Below are 17,929 nucleotides of genomic sequence, written 5' to 3'. Positions count from 1 at the left end.
GGGCCCTGGGGCAGCTTCCCCTTTTGCTGGCCCCCCGCCATCAGCGGCCCTGCCGGTAAGGTCGACTGTGTACCGGCTTTCTTACCGGTACACCAGACCGGACCGGCTTACTTTCACCTCTGGTTGGATTGCTGCCTTCCCCGGCATTAACAACTCAAGCATCAGCAGCACTCAAACTTTAACCCACTACTCTTGACCGACCAGCTAGCTCAAGCTTAAAAGCACTGCTTAACTTGAGCTAGAGATTTTTGTGTGTGGACAGGAGTTGGGTTAGACACACAACTCAAGTTACACCTTGAGCTAACGGCTAGGGTGACCAGATGTCCCGATTTTATAGGAACAGTCCCAATAGCCAGGGATTTTTCTTATATAGGCGCCTGTTACCCCCCACCCCATCCCAATTTTTCACACTTGCTATCTGGTCACCCTGCTAACGGCAGTGAAGACAAGCCCTTTGTGTTTTCTTTTTTAAGGTCTCGGCTTAAGAATCTCCTGCAGCTAGGAAGGGTTTATCGACATGCAGGTTTGCACTGGTATGAATGTGATTTTAAACTGATTCAGTTAAACCAGTGCCAAAGGCTGTGTGTTTCAGTTTAAACCAGGCTTGTTTCAATTAATTTAAATAGCTTGGGAGCAGGTTTAACCTAAACTTAAATAAGCCACTCTTACACTGAAATGAGTGTAGAAAACACAAGAGTTTGCACCAGTTTAACTCATTTGTGTGCAAATTTGTATGTGAGCACCCCCAATTTTCTTATAAACCTTCTCACATCTTCCCAGTTCCACCACTCCCTCTCTCTTATTAGTCAGTGGTCTCAACCTATTTCCCATTGTGGGCCACATCCAATACTACCTGTATGGCCCTGAGGATGTCACGTAGGCGCAGCTGTGTGCTGACTGGGCCTCAAGTGGCCCACGGGCCGCAGGTTGAGAACCACTGCTCTAAGTAGATAATCCATGACACCACTTTTTTACTTAAATATAGACTCACGGTCCATCGAGGGCCAGTTTCAGTTCTGGATTCTGACCAGTGGAATTCCTGATTGACTTCAAATAAAACAAAAAATGTGAAGTTGTCCTTGTTAAAACTCTGAACAGCACCATCATCTGGATTCCTCTTGAATGCTGCAGGACTCAGGGTGACCAGGTCTGTCATCACGGACGGGTCCAACAATCAGTACGCTCTGTGGTTTCCTGCATCATTTTCACCAATATGGTGTGTGGCTGATGGAGGGAAATGTGAACCCAAAGACATAGCCTTGCGTTCTCTTCTGCAAGTCCTGTTTATAGCATCTACGCTTTCATTTTCCTGACAGTTTTAAAACACTTCCAGCAGTGTCATCTAGTCACCGTCAGGATGTGGGGCAGTGAGCTGTAACCGCAAGTCCACCGCCGGCTACTAACAGAAAAAGCACACAAGGAGGAGAGTTCTGCTCGTCTCTCTGGTCCCAGGCCACACGCATGCTGTAAACTCTTGTCAAGCCATTGGACAGGATCACCACGATCTATTAATATCTCGGTAGGCATCAAAGTTCAGCGCATATTAGTAGAGCTCATTAGCACCTCTGCAGTTAAAAGGTCCGTCAATATTTTTATTATGAACCTGTGCACTCAGAAGTTTATGACTTCGTTGTAAATATGTTCTGAGCTGAAATCTGGCACCAAAGGAAAAAAAAAGGAGCGGGGGGACAAATTTTCAAAGAATCTGGGCATTAAATCTGAGCCTACAAATTTCACACCACAACTTTTTGGTGAGTGTGGGTTTGGCAGCAGGTGTAAATTGCTATGTCTCCACTATGCACCAACAATAATTTACATCAGTTTAGGGCCTGGCCCTGAAATGCCCTAAGCCATGCTGCAAACTCATTCATATGTCATGGCAACCGTCTGCCTCAACAGAAAACGGCATAAGTGCCAAAGCAGATCAGTTGCTAGGTGTCATGAGGCAGCATCGTGAGTGGCTAAAAAGGCCAATTCTCGAGCAACAGTCCTTGCCATGAACTGGAGCACAGAACTGAAGCTTAAAACCAAGATGCCAGGTTGAGGCCCCTTTGAAAATCTGTCCCCTGCTCATTTGCTCCACAAGTACAATTTTTTAAAACACAAATGCTGAACACAACCAAACAGATTTTGCATAAGCTATAAGAATGGGGGCAGGGAGAAGACGTTTTATGATTTTACGTGAACCTCCATATTTAAAATAAGCCCTAACAAAATAAAATTGCAGGTTGTTAAATCTTTCCTTTCACGGAACGCTCATGGATTGCAGCGAGAGGTCCACACGAGACAGCTTGCAGAATCACCTCTTTAGAGCATAAAGTGAACTAAGCCTTTTTGGTATTTAAAGTCAAAAATTATAAATAACTTAACACAATCAGGCTCCAAAGCATGTGTGGCAGCGGCATGGTAACTCCTTTGGTGAGCATTCAGCAGTACGGATCCATAACGCAGAAACAAGCCCTATAATTAATGTAAATACATAACACGCATTTTTCAGGCTCTTTCGAATGTCTCCTGCATTCCTTTCAATGCATACTGGGAACAGACCTAGTGAAGCAGAAAACACTTGATATTATGGATCCATAGTGCAGAATGTGAGCCACCCTTCATATACATTCACAGTATATGGTAAAACAATTCTGAACCCATTCCTTTGTACACCCTGATTGTACCTGTTATATATATGGCAATACTGAGGCACACAAGGGCAAGTTAAGGACAGTCCTTGGTATTATTAAGTTCATTTAGTGTTGATGAAAAGAACTGATTGACAGCCCTGGAGAGGGGAGTGATCTTCTCAGCCACAGAACAGGTAGTACATGGACACTTGCAATGCATGCTCAGATGTCTCATCTCTGTCCTGGAGGGAGCATCTCTCAGGATGAAAGAGGAGTTCACTCTCTATGAGCCGTTCAGTCCTTGGCATCCCTGCCGAGACTCTCAGCTAAGGTACCATTTAGTGTCAGCTGGGATGGCATTTCCTGCACTAGGAACTTGACTGGAGGTACCAACTGATTTCACATAGGCCATGAGCTGCTTCGTTCAGGCACTAGTGAATTCAAATTCAAACTGCGGCAAAGAGTCCTGTGGCACCTTACAGACTAACAGACGTATTGGAGCATGAGCTTTCATGGGTGAATACCCACTTCATCCGACGAAGTGGGTATTCACCCACGAAAGCTTATGCTCCAATACGTCTGTTAGTCTATAAGGTGCCACAGGACTCTCTGCCGCTTTTACAGATCTAGACTAACACGGCTACCCCTCTGCTACAAATTCAAACTGGTGACCTAGAGCTGAAAGGCTCTATAACTCATCAGCCATCCCTGAGCAAAGTTTTAACTCTGGATTTCCTCCCTCCTCTGGGTTTAGTTCAAGCCCGTAATATTCTCTCAATAGATTTTTTTTCTATTTAAATTCTACAAAATAATAATAATCTCTTCTGCAAACAACCATTTGCACAACAGCTATCAATAGAAATTACAGTCCTAAACCCTTCAACAGATTTCATTTGCTGAACTCATCTTTACAGCGACTATAGATCTATGTATGCAGAGTCTGTGTCCATCCTTCGGGCCTCTCCAAAGATCAGGAATGTACAGAGCCCCAGGGCATTAACTGTAGCCACAAGGTTGAAAACAGAAACCCAAGAACCAGTGGTTTCAATCAGATGACCGGCTAAATACACACAAACGACACCTGTGTACAGAGAGAGAGAGCAGAAATGAATCAAATAGAACTTGGCCAGGGCCTCGCCCTGTAATGTCAGCTCAGCCGGAGGATCCCTCAAATGAGGGACAATTCCAGGAAAATCCCTTACCTAATAGGGCTCCACCTGTATTTCCAATGCCTGTAAAGAGAAGAAGGAAACCACTGCATCACACCAATTTGCACACGATGCTTCTAACCATAAGATACTTGCTAGGAATCCGGAAATTTCAACACTCACATGCGCCCTTTCGATAGCCTGACTCCTGTGCGTGCACAAGCCTTAGACTCGTTAAAGGGCATGCGCGTGCAATTATTTGCACCTGCCGAGGGCAGGTGAAAGCACATAAATAAACACAGGGAGAGGCTGAGGGTTGACCATCTAGCTCTGAATGTGTCCAGTGCTACTCCCAAGACTTTTCACTCGCTTTGGGTTCGCTCGTGCTGGTTAGACACAGCCCCGCTGTGTGGGTGTCAGGGTAGAGCTGCACGGGGTAGAACGAGGGAGAGTTCTGGGAAGTAGAATTCCTCCCAGAGCTCACAGAAAGAGCTTATCCACTGCTACCCTTTCAGGCAGTCCAGCATATATTTTCCCTAAGGTGCACCTAAGTCGCTCAGTTGTCCAGTGTGTGGAGGGCAGGGTCCACCTCCTCCCCATCCCTCTTCAGGAGGTCTTGCTCTCCCAGGGGGATGCAGAGACTGCACGCGAGTCTGGCTGCTGTGTAGGAGCGAGGACTCCTTGTACACTCCCTATGCACCCATAAAGCCACTCCGTTTCATAAGTAGGGCCCTACCAAATTCACGGCCATGAAAAACGCGTCACAGACCGAGAAAACTGGTCTTTTGTGTGCTTGTACCCTATATTATACAGATTTCATGGGGGAGACCCGGGTTTCTCAAATTGGGGGTCCTGACCCAAAAGGGAGTTGCAGGGGGGTCACAGTGTTATTGTAGGGGAGGTTGTGGTAGTGCTACTCTTATTTCTGCGCTGCTGCTGGCGGTGGTGCTGCCTTCAGAGCTGGGCAGCCAGAAAGCGGCAGCTGCTGGCCGGGAGCCCAGCTCTGAAGGCAGCGCCCTGCCAGCAGCAGCGCAGAAGAAGGGGTGGAAATACCACGCCAAGCCATCCTTACTTCTGTGCTGCTGCTGGCAGCAGCTCTGCCTTCAGACTTGTGTTTACATGTAGTTCCCTGGGAATTATTCCCCAGACACGGGTATATTTTCTGTGCAAATAAAAATTGTTAAAAATGCCCCCTTACCAAACAACAAGCCAGCACACGAGGGAGCCAGATCCTGTACGTTGACTGAAATGCCACTATTCACAGAGAGAAGAGAAATTAAAGGGTTTTTATTTGTAAACAGGTTTTGTCTGCTTTTCAGAATTTACACGAGATAAAGCATGCTGTTGTTCAATGAAGGGAACCAATCTGAACCAACCCCGTGGGGAGAAGAAGGAGGGAACTGAGAACCAAAATATGGTTGAAATTGAACCAAGATGGGAAAATAACTGAATGAAAAGACTTCAAAATAAGAAGCAAAGAGCTTCAGTATTAGCGGAAAAGTACAATAGATACAGTGATGCTTAGACGGCTCCAGTTGCATTTATAAAGTGTTAGGTGGGGCCAGAATGAAATTTGAATTCTCTTTGGTGTGTCCATCATTAGCCTGCTAGAACGTGCCAGCTTCACTGTGGCAAGACTAAGGATCGGATCGGCGGGTAGCAATGGATCTATTGGGGATCGACTTATCGTGTCTAGTGAAGATGCAATAAAATCGATCCCTGATCGCTCTGCCGTTGACTCCAGAAATCTACCACGGCAAGAGGCGGAAGCGGAGTCAACGGCGGCGCGGCAGCGGTCAACTCGCTGCCGTCCTCACAGCCAGGTAAGTCGACCTAAAATACGCAACTTCAGCTACGCTATTCACGTAGCTGAAGTTGCATATCTTAGGTCAACCCCCCCCCCCGGTAGTGTAGACCTAAGACACTTTCCCCTGCTAGACTAGGACTTGGTGTTGCTGTACCAGTTCAGACCCACTGGTCTATGAAGCGCAACATCCTGCAGTGACCAAAATCTGATGCTTCGATTAATAGCTTTTAAGGCAAGAAGGAACCATTAGATCATCTAATCTATCCTCCTTCTGGGCTGAAGCCCCAAGCCCCAGCATCTCCCCCAGCCCCCCATGGGGCTGAAGCCCTGAGCCCTGGTGACCCCCCTCCCCATGAGGCTAAAGCCCCATGGCTCCCCTCACCACAGTTGAAGCCAGGAGCTCTGCCACTCCGCAGGGCATAAGCCCCAAGCTCCTCCCCCACACCCTAGCCCAGCGGTTGAAGCCCAGAGCGTCCCCTTCCCTTCCCCTGCTGCTGGGCCCTGGAGTTTTTATATCATGTTGGGGGAAGGGGGGGATTAGAAAGAAAAAGGTTAAGAACCCCTGCATTACATCATCCTCCTGCATGTCACAGGCCGTAGAATATCACCCAGTTACTCCTGTATGGAGTCCAGTAACTTGTGTTTGACTAAAGCATGCCTTCCAGAAAGGCATCCCATCTTGAACTGAAGCCATCAAGAGATGGGGAATCTACCACTCCCCTTGGTAGTTAGTTCCAATGGTTAACAGCCCTCACTGTTAAAAAAAAAAAAAAAAAAGTGCCTTATTTCTCATTTGAATTTGTCTGGCTTTAACTTCTAGCCATAAGTGGTTCTTCTGCCTTTCTTTGCTTCTATGATAACTCAAATTTAGAGGCAGAAAGAAAACCAAACAAACAGTTGTGCTAAAATTGGGAAGAAATCCCCAGTTCTAAGTGGACAATAAGACCAAAGTAAACAACAGTTTAAAAATCCTGGGGTGAATTTGCCAATGACTTCGCGAGAGGCTGGCATGGAAGGTGCTGTGGCAGCTCTCCTCGTGCAAACCTCATAATGCATCTCAGACATGATCTGCAGCAACCTGGCTGCCCCATCTGCTAAGCAGCGTATTCATCCATTACCCCAGTCTGGCCCTGTGCTGGGCTGTTTCAAGACTAAGCTGAGATAGTGGGAAGGTGGTGAGAGAAATCCTTGAATTTGAATCGTGTCATAGATTTCATATTTCCCAACAGTGGGTTTTTACAAGGATATAGCTGGCTGTCTTGAGTTACTGACTTCACTTACCTAGTCTTCACTTACCGGCTGGTCCGGCGGCACGCCATCGATGTTCTGGGATCGGTTTATCGCGTCTGGTTAAGACGCGATAAATCGATCCCGGATCGATCCCGGAAGTGCTCACAGTCGGCGCCGGTACTCCAGCTCGCCGAGAGGAGTACGCGGCGTCGACGGGGGGAGACTTCCGGCCGCGTCTGGACCGCGGTAAGTCCGGACTAAGGTACTTCGAATTCAGCTACGTTATTAGCGTAGCTGAATTTGCGTACCTTAGTCCGAAGTCCGGACTAAGTGGGGACCAGCCCTTACAGTGCTCATGTTCTGGACCCTTCATCTTTATGTACAGTCATTGCTCAATAAAGCCTGGATAAATCCTCACGCCTTCGATCTTAGATTAGAACTCTTCACATGTAACAAATAAAACATTGGTTCAATTTGTCTGCTAGGTGTTTGACAAAAACTGCCTCTATAAAGGCGGCATGGCCTATGAACGGGGCACTAGGCTAAGTCTCCGAAGACCTGGGTTCTGTTCTTGGCTCTCCCATTGGCCAGATGGGTGACGTTGGGCAAGTCCCTTAATCTCTTTGTGCCTCAGTTTCCCCAGTGGGGATAATGACATCTCCCTCCTGAAAAGTACTCTATCAGAGCTATGCGTTACTCCTATGATGATGATGATGATTACCTGTGGTTAAAGGTCTGAAGTCCAATTGAGACAGATGCAAATACTATAGCTTTGCAAAAACTGGATGTCTGACCCATGCACAAGGCAAAAATGCTTGATACGCCTGATCCGATGACCTGAAGGAAAAAGAAAATTAATGACATCCGCAACAGATTCACAGCGAGTTGCAGTGAACAAAAGTAGCTCCTATTGCAGACGGGCTGTCCCTTTTTGAAATACGAAGGGCTCATGATGGTTCTGTACACAGAGCTGGGTGGTTCTTACGACTTGCTTTCCTCTGCATGGCACCTTCACTTTCCTAAGGCAACGGCCTATGGGCACAGACAAGTGCCCTTTTGTGAGGCGGAGGCAATGGAGCATGTTATAGAGCAGCATTTCCCAAATGATGGGTCCTGACCAGTGTTCCCTCTAATTTCTTACATCCATGTGCGGAATGAATTTTGGTATGTGCACCAATATGGAGGTGATGTGTGATACATCACCTTCGTATTGGTGTAGATAACAAAATGAATGCGGTGGGGGTGGGGCCGAGGGGTTCAGAGTGTGGGAGTGGGGCTCAGGGCTGCAGCAGAGGGTTGGAGTGCAGGGAATGTGTGGGCTCTGGGGGAGGGGAGCTTCTCCGTGGGTGCTCAAATTTGCCACCCCTGCAAATTTGCCACCCTAGGCCTAGACCTTGTCGGCCTAGGCGATAATACGCCACTGCTTTGGGGTGAGGCCAGGGATGAGGGATTTGGGCTGCAGGCTTCCCCAGCTCTCTCTCACCACAGCAGCTCGGGGCCGGGGAAGAGGCACCTCTCCCCGGCCACGGCAGCTCTGGGGCAGGTCCGTGCTGGGTCCTGCGAGGAGGGCTGCCTCTCCCCACCGCAGTCCTGAGCTCCTGTGTGGGGTTTAATAGGCAGCCGCGCAGCTTAGAGGGAATGTAGGTCCTGACCCACTAGTGCAGGAGTAGTCAATTACTTTTTGTCACAGTCCAAATTTCTTGGTCAATGGTATAGTCAAGGTCCAGCCTCCAGAGAAAATAATAAAAAGAAAACAACAATAATAAGTAAATGAAAAGATATCGGGGTCCATTCAAAAGTGGTCCGGATTTGGCCCACGGTCTGCCTATTGACTACCCGTGCACTAGTGGGTCATGGGAAGGGTCTAGATGCGTTGCCTGTCACTGCCCATCCCCATGCCACTTCCCCGCTTCCCCCATGCTCTTTTCTGCCTGGCCGGGGAAGCAGGCAGCAGCATGGGGAGCGGGATCCAGGCAGCATCAGTGCGGAGGAAGCAGCCGGAGCCAGTGAGCTTTCTGATAGCGACTGCGGCCTGGTCGTAGGGAGAGCAGTGATGACTAGATGCAGCAGGGGGCAGAGCTAGGAGCGTGAGAGCAAGGGGCTGGGGGGAGCTGAGCAGGGGTTTTGGCCACGCTAGTGAGGGGAGAGCAGGGGCTGAGAAGGGGACTGGGGAGCAGAAGGCTGAGAACAAACTCAGAATTGCTGTTGTACATTCACAGGATTTTAGAAATAGTCGTTTCTGTACATCTTTATATAACAGGGGCTCCCCATAAGCGACCAAACGCAGTTGGGGGGCCACCATAGTAAAATGTTTGGGAGCCGCTGTTCTACAGAAGAGATGCGCTGCTCTCGCACGGGGATTTTATTCTTGTTCATTCTTTTGCTGTTTCCCTTCATCTAAAATCTGGAGAGTCATTCGGTGTGAAAGAACACGCTTGCTCTGCGGGGCTGACAAAATCCTCCATATCGCTCACAAAATCGCCACTCCCAGGCAAACTGTTAAAATGTAATGGTTTGTCAAAGCCCAGTGAAAAGGTCATGGCCTTTCTCTGTATCCTTCCCATGGATGCTGGTTACTAGCTATCTGCCTATCTATAAAAGCTCTTTTTTTTTTGTAACCAAGATCATGAGTCCAGTTTCCCAAGAACTCGAATCTGATTTCCACTGTTAGCCTAACATGCAAAATCGACGCTAACAGATAACTGATGTTTCACTCACAGGCTTTCGTTTTCTTACCTGCATGAACTTACGAACGGTGATCGTTTTATAGCCTGAAAGGGAAAAGGAAGACAATTGGAGGTATTTAAACTAGACCCCTCTCAATGAAGCTGGGACTAATGTTTCAGTCTAGAAAAGTTCAACACCCATCGTTTGGGCTCATGTCAGGAGAGTGAGTATAAGGTAAACTTAACACACAGGGACAGATTCTGTTCTCAGACAGGTGCTTATAACTCCCATACAAGACACTATGAGGCTTTTAGCTGCTGTTTGTTGGCAGGAGAGAGCTCTCCTGCCGACAAAAAGCTTCCACTCCCCATGAGCGGCAGTGACTTTGTCGACAACGCGCTGTTCACACCGGTGCTTTTTGTCGGTAAAACTTTTGTTGACAAAATGACAAAAGTGTTGCCGATGAAGTGCCAGTGTAGACAAACCCAAAGGGCGTTACAAATATGTAGAGGCCAGTATTTATCCAAGTTCCAGGCCAGAAGCTCAGCTTCCCCTTTCTCCCACCAAACCCGTCTCCTCCCATCCATCCAGTCTTTTCTTTGCATTCTGAAAAGACAGAGCGGATAAACAACCCAAGGATCTCTTACCCTGATTGATCAGGTGATCAGATAGAAATCCACTAAACAAACTTGTTGGGATTGCAACCAGCCATGGCACGACGTTAAACACCCAGCCCTGAAAGGAGAACAATCCTCACAGGAAAAGTGAAGAGAAGCAACGTTCACATCCTGCTAGTGGAGCAGGGTTTGTTTGCAGCTAATGGATTTTATACTGCGGGGGCGTCCACGGGACATTAGGGTTTACCCTTTCCTGGTGCTTTTGCTCACCTAACATAGGAGCTTTAAGCCAGTTTCTCCTAACATTCTGCCCAATGCTCTACAGCATTCTGGTGCATTCCAGGATGGGGCCTGAGGTCTGTAATGTACGTGCACACATGGTGCTATATAAATAAGTGAATTGTTAAAGACCATAAAGTCTGACTGGCTTTACACCCATGACAGAGCGGCAGAAATTTCTCTCTACAGCAATAAGGAAGGATTAAAAGTGGCAGAGTTTACTGGCAAACAAGATTCTGCAGCACAGAGCCAATATGCAAACTGTGTATTCTATCCAGCAAAACTGCAGACTAAATTCAGACTCCAGCCGCTATATTATTAGCTACCATTTCTATGCAGCTGAGGGAACACAGCTGGGTTTTCTGATGTCAGGGTTGAACTTTCAAGACTGGTAAAGAGGAAAATCTTGCTTTGTCTTTTCAACTGAGAAAATGTGTTATGGATGTAACTGAAGATGACTAATGGAAACATTTTCAAAAGCACCTAAGTAATGTAGGAGTCTAGATCCCACTGGCTTTCAGTGAGACAGAGTCAGATTTTCAGAGGTATTTAGGTGTCCAGTGGGATTTTCAAAAGCACCAAAAGAGGTTAAGCCTCTAACTGAGTTCAATGGGTGTTAGGAACCTAACCTGTTCAGATGATGATGTCAACCTCACTAGGCACATATCTGCATTGTTAGGAACCTAAATACCTTTGAAAATCTAGCCCTTAATCACGTTTGAAAAAGGAACTTCAGCTCCTAAATTGCATTGGCAGTTTGCAAAACGAGAGCCTGATTTTCAGAAGAGCGGAACACTTGGAGCTCCCAATGATGCCAGCTGGAGCTGTTCTCGCTCAGCACCTCTAAGCTTGTGGCCCAAAATATTCAAGAAAAACATAAGGGCATATAACAATGCCACATTGTTATTTTATAGGGTCCCTTTTCAAATCATAGCACACTTCACGGCCTGGGCCAAAGGTGCAGGATTCTCTTCATTGAATTGGACATTAGCAGAGGGAGAAAAACAACTCACCTGCAGCATGTATGTTTGGCCAGTAGGTGACATAGTTTTACCACATTAAGGATTGTCAACCCTTTTAATTTACATCAAATGAATCCACGTTTTATTAATATTTATGAAGCAATGGCCAGATGCAGGAATATTATATAGAGCATCTTACATAAGGGCACAGGAATTAAATATGTAACAGATGGCTAAATTACCAAATCACTGCTACCCAAGCGTATTACAAGAGGTGCTGCAAATCTTGTTATAACAATATGTTTGCTGGTTTAATACATGATTTTAATATAAATATCAAGTATGTCATAAAGCCCCTCGTTAATGTAATAAATGTAAGGGGCTCTGGGAAATTCCAGAAACACACGACAGAGCCACCATAGAAAAGACAATCTCGGGATTTCTGTGGGCAGAATGAATTGTAAAAATACAAGATCTCAGCCCGGAAGAATTTTAACCAAGTTTCAGAAAAATGGGCAATTTATTTGTGGAGAGAGGCCTTTCTTCAGAACTTTGCAAATAAAAAATGTATATTAATTAGTAATTAAAATTTGTAGCCTTGTAACAACTAACAATATCACGCCTCTAAGCTCAGTTATGCCAATACAGTAACAAAGCCCTGTGGTGGTCTGAAATTGCTTGCAGCGATGAGCTCTGTGCCATCCTCACCCACACAACGGGGCAGCCTAGAGACCACACAGAACTCTGTGAGAAAGGGATTCATGACGGGGAGCTGCTGATGTGGGGGAAGAGCAGCATGTTGACACTACTGGAAAGGATCAGAGCAGGCAATGCTATTCCTTGGCACTGCTGGTGCATTTGGATAGTTAAACAATATGGCCAGATCCTGCAATCAGATCCCGTGATGTCAATGTGCAGGTGCAAGGGGGGGCGGGGATTTGATGGCATGGATCAGGGCCTATATTTGTAGCTTTGTTTTAGAAGGGACGTGTGGGAGGTACAAGTTTCTATTCCCCTATTATTAAATAGCTGGACTCCTGCATATATCAAGCATATACTCCCTGCTTGCCAACACCTTCACGTAAGAATCAGGGGTAAAAGCAACAGGCCACCACCATGTATACAGCACATCCATATGGGGCAGAAATCATTCCTCCTCCTTCCCCCTTCTCTCCCTCTCAGCAATGCTTGATCCCAAGAAAAAGCTTTTCTCCTATACTGACACCGTCTTCCTGACTCATCCAAAATCTGTGGCCCAGTTACCAGCTGTGTGTTTTGGGGGAGTTGCATTAGATCTCATGGTCTACAAAGGAGGCCTTGGACAGTGCAGGAGCGGCTTCTTCTCGAGAGCTTGACATTATGGAGCAACCGAGAGTGTTGCTCCCTGACATATTCTCAGAGGGGACCTTGCGGCAAGACGGGGCAAGCGACACAATGTGAGTGAAGCTGTCAGAACAATGCGGAAGGACTAGACCAATCCAAATCAAATGTGGGGGCGAAGGGAACTAAAATCAACCTCCTAGTGTTAGTGGCTCAGATACCGAAAGGGCCGTTCTCTTCAGGCCTGATCCAGAGCCCGTTGAAGGCAATGCAAAGCTTCCCAATCTTAACGGGAGCTATGTAAACACACGGAAAATACTACAGCTGTTTGTTGGTACTGAGCTTTCAGAGTCTCCGCTTTGCTGTGGGGTCAGCCTACCTTAGACTCGGGAAAAGTGTCCTTAAAGAAAGTTGGCAACCAGGAGAGGAGGGTGAAAAATGTGCTGCTCGAAGAAAGCTGAGCTACTATGACAGCCCTGTAAATATACAATGGGAAAAAGAATCAAACAAGATGACAGATCACATTGGATAACAAAAAGGGATTCTAGCTACCCACTACTTCAAGGCAGTGGTGTCAGGCATATAAATAAACCCTCTATAGCACTGAAGCCGCTTCCTGCGATTTATTGGAGATACCTAACCCCACCTGCCTGCCAGAACAAGAGGAGAGAGCAATGCACCAACGTATTCCCATGATGCTTTCACCATCGGCAGCTCTGAATGGGGCCTTGATATCTTGATAACTTATGATACAATCAGTGTTGATAACCGTCATACTCATGGAGTGCATCTCAGTATGAAAGATCCCATCAGATTCTTACTTACAGCAGGACTTGTACCCTTCCTTGAGATTTTGTTTAGGTCCCGCTAAATGTCTGTCGGGCAAACATGTCCATTCAAGCCCAGATATTAGCGATAATAAGCAACTGATTTAATCTAGTATACTAGCTGGGGTGGTGTGGACATTGAAACAGGAACACAGGCGGTTTTGAACAGAACCATATCTGACAGGACACTGCAATGCAAGCGTACCAGGGAGAATTACTAGCTTCATGTTACGCCCACATTATTAACATAGCTTCATTCTTACCAGTGCATCCTCGGCACCCTTTCCAGAATACTGCCCATTTCCCCACCTATCACCTTACTGTCTTTAAAGCCATGGCCATTTTCCCTCAGATCCCGTCACTGTCTTTCCTTAAATGGCCACAAGGCAGATGTGTTGAGCAATACGAAAACATTCCCCTGCTCTAGACTGGACAGTGTTAAATCCAGAAACCTAAACTAGGAGGATGTAATGTCTCTTGAGATAGTTTATTAAGTCAAAGTGACAATTAAAAGGGCATTTTTTGGTTGTCTCTCTCTGCAACGAGAGCAAAGATTACAGCACCCAGTGTCCTCTGAGCAACAAATGCAAGTTGGGGAAGTAATATCTTTTATTGGACCAAGTTCTGTTGGTGACAGTGATAAGCTTTCGAGTCACAGGTCTTGGAAAAACCTGAAGAAGAGCTCTGTGTCGTTCGAAAGCTTGTCTGTCTCACCAACAGAAGTTGCTCCAATAAAATATATTCCTGCCCCAACCTTGTCTCTCTAAATACAGAATGTGGCATTATGTCCTGGACTGTTTGAAGCACTGCTTGTAAAACAGAACCACAGATAAATATAATTCACAGAGGATGGGATGGTGTAAAGAGACTCACCTGTAATAAGATAATACCCTGCTAAATGATGATGATTAATTTACTGCCTAGTGATAAGCTCATTGGTGTAATGATTATTGTTTTGATTCGGATATTTATGTGGCAATGATTTGTAAACCTGTTAAAACTTCCTAAATAAATAAATAGCTATCAAATAAAAATAGCAACCTTGGAAAGACCCACCATTCTGCCCCCGGCTGGCCTAGTTAGGAAATGCATGGTGGTAGTTAACTCCAGGAGCAAGACACAAAGGCTTCAGAATGGAAGGATGGTGGAGCAACAAGAAAACCAGATTCTGCATGAGAGAGGTGCTGACATGCACAACATGCATGGCCGTGACATTTACTCACCAGATAGGGGCCTTTTTAAATAACTGCTTCCAGGGAACTTTGGTCTGTTTGGATAACGAGAGGCCCTTTGCTAAATGTTCTAAGCAAATGATGAGTTCTGCAGGGAAGAAATATATCAAATCAAAGCTATGTTTTCCAATAGTCTATACAGACACGCTGGATCTGTTTTATCCTATGGCTTAACCACATGGTTTAAGAACTGCTTAAAATGTGCATTCAGAAGGATAACCCTGGAACATCTATGCATTAAACCATAAAAACTACTTTAAGTAGCGGTGGTGTTCTAACTGAACTTCCTCCAAACCCCCACCCTATGCACACACACACACACGCACGCCTCCAGACACAGCAAATCAAGAGTTAATGCTGAACCTCTGTCCTGAAAGGACCCTGGTGCAGTCTCAATTACTGCCACTGGCCTTGACAAGTGCAACCTTACCCTGCTCACATCCACTCAGAAGACTGTTGCAAAGATCATTTTCTTAGCCCATCACTTTGCCCACGTCGCCCTTCTCTTTGCATCCCTCCACTGGTTCCCCTTCTCTATTGCATCAAACATGGGCTACTTGTCTTCACTTTCAAGTCCCTTAATGGCCTATCCCCCACCCTACCTATCATCTCTCCTTCAGTGTCGACTTCTGCCTGCCTCCATTGCTCAGTTGATACTTTTTCAAACAAGCACCTTTGTGCTTCTCCCATGCTGCCCCTTACACTTAGGAGACGCTCCGCACAGGGGTGCTGGAACGGCAGGGCCAGGGGGCCATGGCCCCTTCACTTTTTACCTGCCTTAAGGGCAAGCGACGGGGAGGAGGGGGCGGAGAGGAGCAAGTGGGGGTGGAGCCTTGGGGGAAGAGGCAGAGCGAGGGCGGGGCTTCAAGGGACGAGGCGGAGTGAAGGCAGGGACTCAGGGGAAGAGGTGAAGCAGGGATAGGATCATGGCTCAGGTGCCGGTGCCCCTCTCCCCCCACTTCTAGGGAGCTTCTGGTGCTTCTGGCTCCCTGAAAACATCCAAAAACCACCTAATTATGCTCCTTCAAGATCCTCCTTAAAACTCTCATTTTCTGTAAAGCCTATAAAAAAATTAACAACAGCTAGGCTGCAATCCATGAAGGTACTTAGGTGCCTAAAGCCCAGACTTAGGTGCCCAAGTCTGAGGCTTAAGGACCTAAGTCCCAGTTCTGGCTCCACTGCCATCCATGAATCTCCTGCCAAACCCTGTAAGCGCCTAAGCTCACGCAGCACCCAAGTTTTTGCAGTAAAAGTTCTCTACGCACCTACGTTTCTGCCTAAACCCCAAAGAGATTCACAAACCAGGAAGAGCCAGGCTTTTGGACACCTAAGTCACATGTGGGGCTGATCCAGTAGGTTTGCTCAGAGGTGGCCTAGCAGGTCGGGTGCCACTCAGAATCCAGCCAGAGAAGGAGGTGGTAGTGCCACCTGTCGTTTGCCCCAGGGTTAACAATTGCCATACATCACTTTCCTGTCATCTCCACTGCACAGCCTCGTGAACAGCTATTGCCAGTAGGAATGAATAGGGTGGGAGGTTACCTTTGTCATTCAGGAGGTATTTGCACATGCAGTAAACCCAGAGCAAAGTGAGTAATCCAGAGAAATAGAAGACACTTTCCCAGCCATACCAGTCCAGAAGGAGGGACCCTGCCCCACCAATCACCAGCGTCCTGGAAAGAAAAGCCAGAGAGATTATGAGACTGATCGGAGTGTTCTTTAGGCAAACTCACAATCCATGCATCAGCGGTAAGGAGTCAACACTATGGTTTACTGGATGTTATTTATCCAGCCCTCAAGAGCTGTTCATCTTATCAAACAGTTGCATTGGCTAATCATTCCCTACCTCAATAATGCTGAGAGGAGACGTTGCCTGGTTATTAAAAACCACTCCACTGTACTATAGACCATTCTATTGCTACGGCACTGGAGAAGAACCTGCTCTATTTCTTAATTTGACACTTTGGGTCAAATCCTCAGCTGGTGTAAGTCAGCGTAGTTCTACTGAAGTTGTTGGAACATGGTCAGTTTACACCGGTCGCAAATCTAGGCCTTTGTTTCCTACTGATGTCTGAAATACCTGGCAATGAAAGGATGCCACAGAGCATTCTGAGGTACACTCTGATTGTAGGCACTGAGACAAGGAAAGAACCCTTAGCCCACTTAGGTATGTCTACACAGCAATTAAGCAGCTGTGACTGGCTTGTGTCAGCTGACTCGGGCTTGCGGGGCTCGGGCTCTGGGTCTGTAAAACTGCAGTGTAGACATGTTGGCTCAAGCTCCAGCCCAAGCCTGGATGTCTACAATGCAATTTTATAGCCCCGCAGTCTGAGCTCCATAAGCCCAAGTCAGCTGACTGGGGCCAGCCGTGGGTTTAAATTAATGGAGATATCCTATCTCCTAGAACTGGAAGGGACCTTGAAAGGTCATCAAGTCCAGCCCCCTGCCTTCACTAGCAGGACCAAGTACTGATTTTTGCCCCAGATCCCTAAGTGGCCCCCACAAGGATTGAGCTCACAACCCTGGGTTTAGCAGGCCAATGCTCAAACCACTGAGCTATCCCTCCTGTTTAACTGTTGTGTAGACATACCCTTAGTCCTTCCAGCAAGATCACCATTTATATCCCGGAATACATCTATCCGCAAAAGAAAGTCACAGGAATAGATATGGTGCATAAAATACTACTGATGCTTTGCCGCTCTATAGCCGTTTCTATCGGAGGTTCTCCAAGAACTTTACAAAGGTGGGAAAGTATTATTAATCCCCATTTAATGGAGAGAGAAACTGAGGTACAGTGGGTTAAGTGACATGCCCAGGGTCACGCAGCAAGTCAGTGGAAGGGTCAGAAATAGAATTCAGGACCCTAGATGGTCTGTCTTGCTCTTCCTGCTGGACCATGCCACCTCCTGTTGGAAACCAAATGTAATAGCAACTCCTTCAAGCCGCTTACTCAAAAGAAAAGATAAAATCCCTTTAATCCTCAACACACTTGAGAGAGGTTTCAGAGTAGCAGCCGTGTTAGTCTGTATCCGCAAAAAGAACAGGAGTACTTGTGGCACCTTAGAGACTAACAAATTTATTTGAGCATAAGCTTTCGTGGGCTACAGCCCACTTCTTCGGATGCGTAGAATGGAACATATATTGAGGAGATATATATACACATACAGAGAGCATGAAAAGGTGGGAGTTGTCTTACCAACTCTGAGAGGCTCAAAGACTTCAGTA

General features: G+C 46.6%; 1 protein-coding gene across 1 annotated transcript in view; it reads right to left on the bottom strand.

Moving 5' to 3' along the window:
* Window positions 1-3,192: 3,192 nt before the first annotated feature.
* SLC17A9 (solute carrier family 17 member 9) overlaps window positions 3,193-17,929 on the bottom strand; it is a 36,110-nt gene continuing 21,373 nt past the window's right edge. Inside the window, exons 5-13 of the mRNA XM_024114923.3 lie at window positions 16,247-16,377; window positions 14,699-14,795; window positions 13,028-13,124; window positions 10,118-10,205; window positions 9,540-9,574; window positions 7,525-7,640; window positions 4,965-5,020; window positions 3,821-3,850; window positions 3,193-3,699 (exon numbers count right to left, since the gene is read on the bottom strand). Coding sequence (XP_023970691.2) covers window positions 3,536-3,699; window positions 3,821-3,850; window positions 4,965-5,020; window positions 7,525-7,640; window positions 9,540-9,574; window positions 10,118-10,205; window positions 13,028-13,124; window positions 14,699-14,795; window positions 16,247-16,377 — 814 coding nt within the window. The 3' untranslated portion in view covers window positions 3,193-3,535. The remainder of the gene's footprint in view (window positions 3,700-3,820; window positions 3,851-4,964; window positions 5,021-7,524; window positions 7,641-9,539; window positions 9,575-10,117; window positions 10,206-13,027; window positions 13,125-14,698; window positions 14,796-16,246; window positions 16,378-17,929) is intronic.

Source organism: Chrysemys picta, chromosome 13, assembly GCF_011386835.1.
Source record: "Chrysemys picta bellii isolate R12L10 chromosome 13, ASM1138683v2, whole genome shotgun sequence".
Lineage (NCBI taxonomy): Eukaryota > Metazoa > Chordata > Testudines > Emydidae > Chrysemys > Chrysemys picta.
The sequence above is the reverse complement of the archived record's forward strand: the minus strand, read 5'-3'. Positions and strand labels throughout refer to the sequence as shown.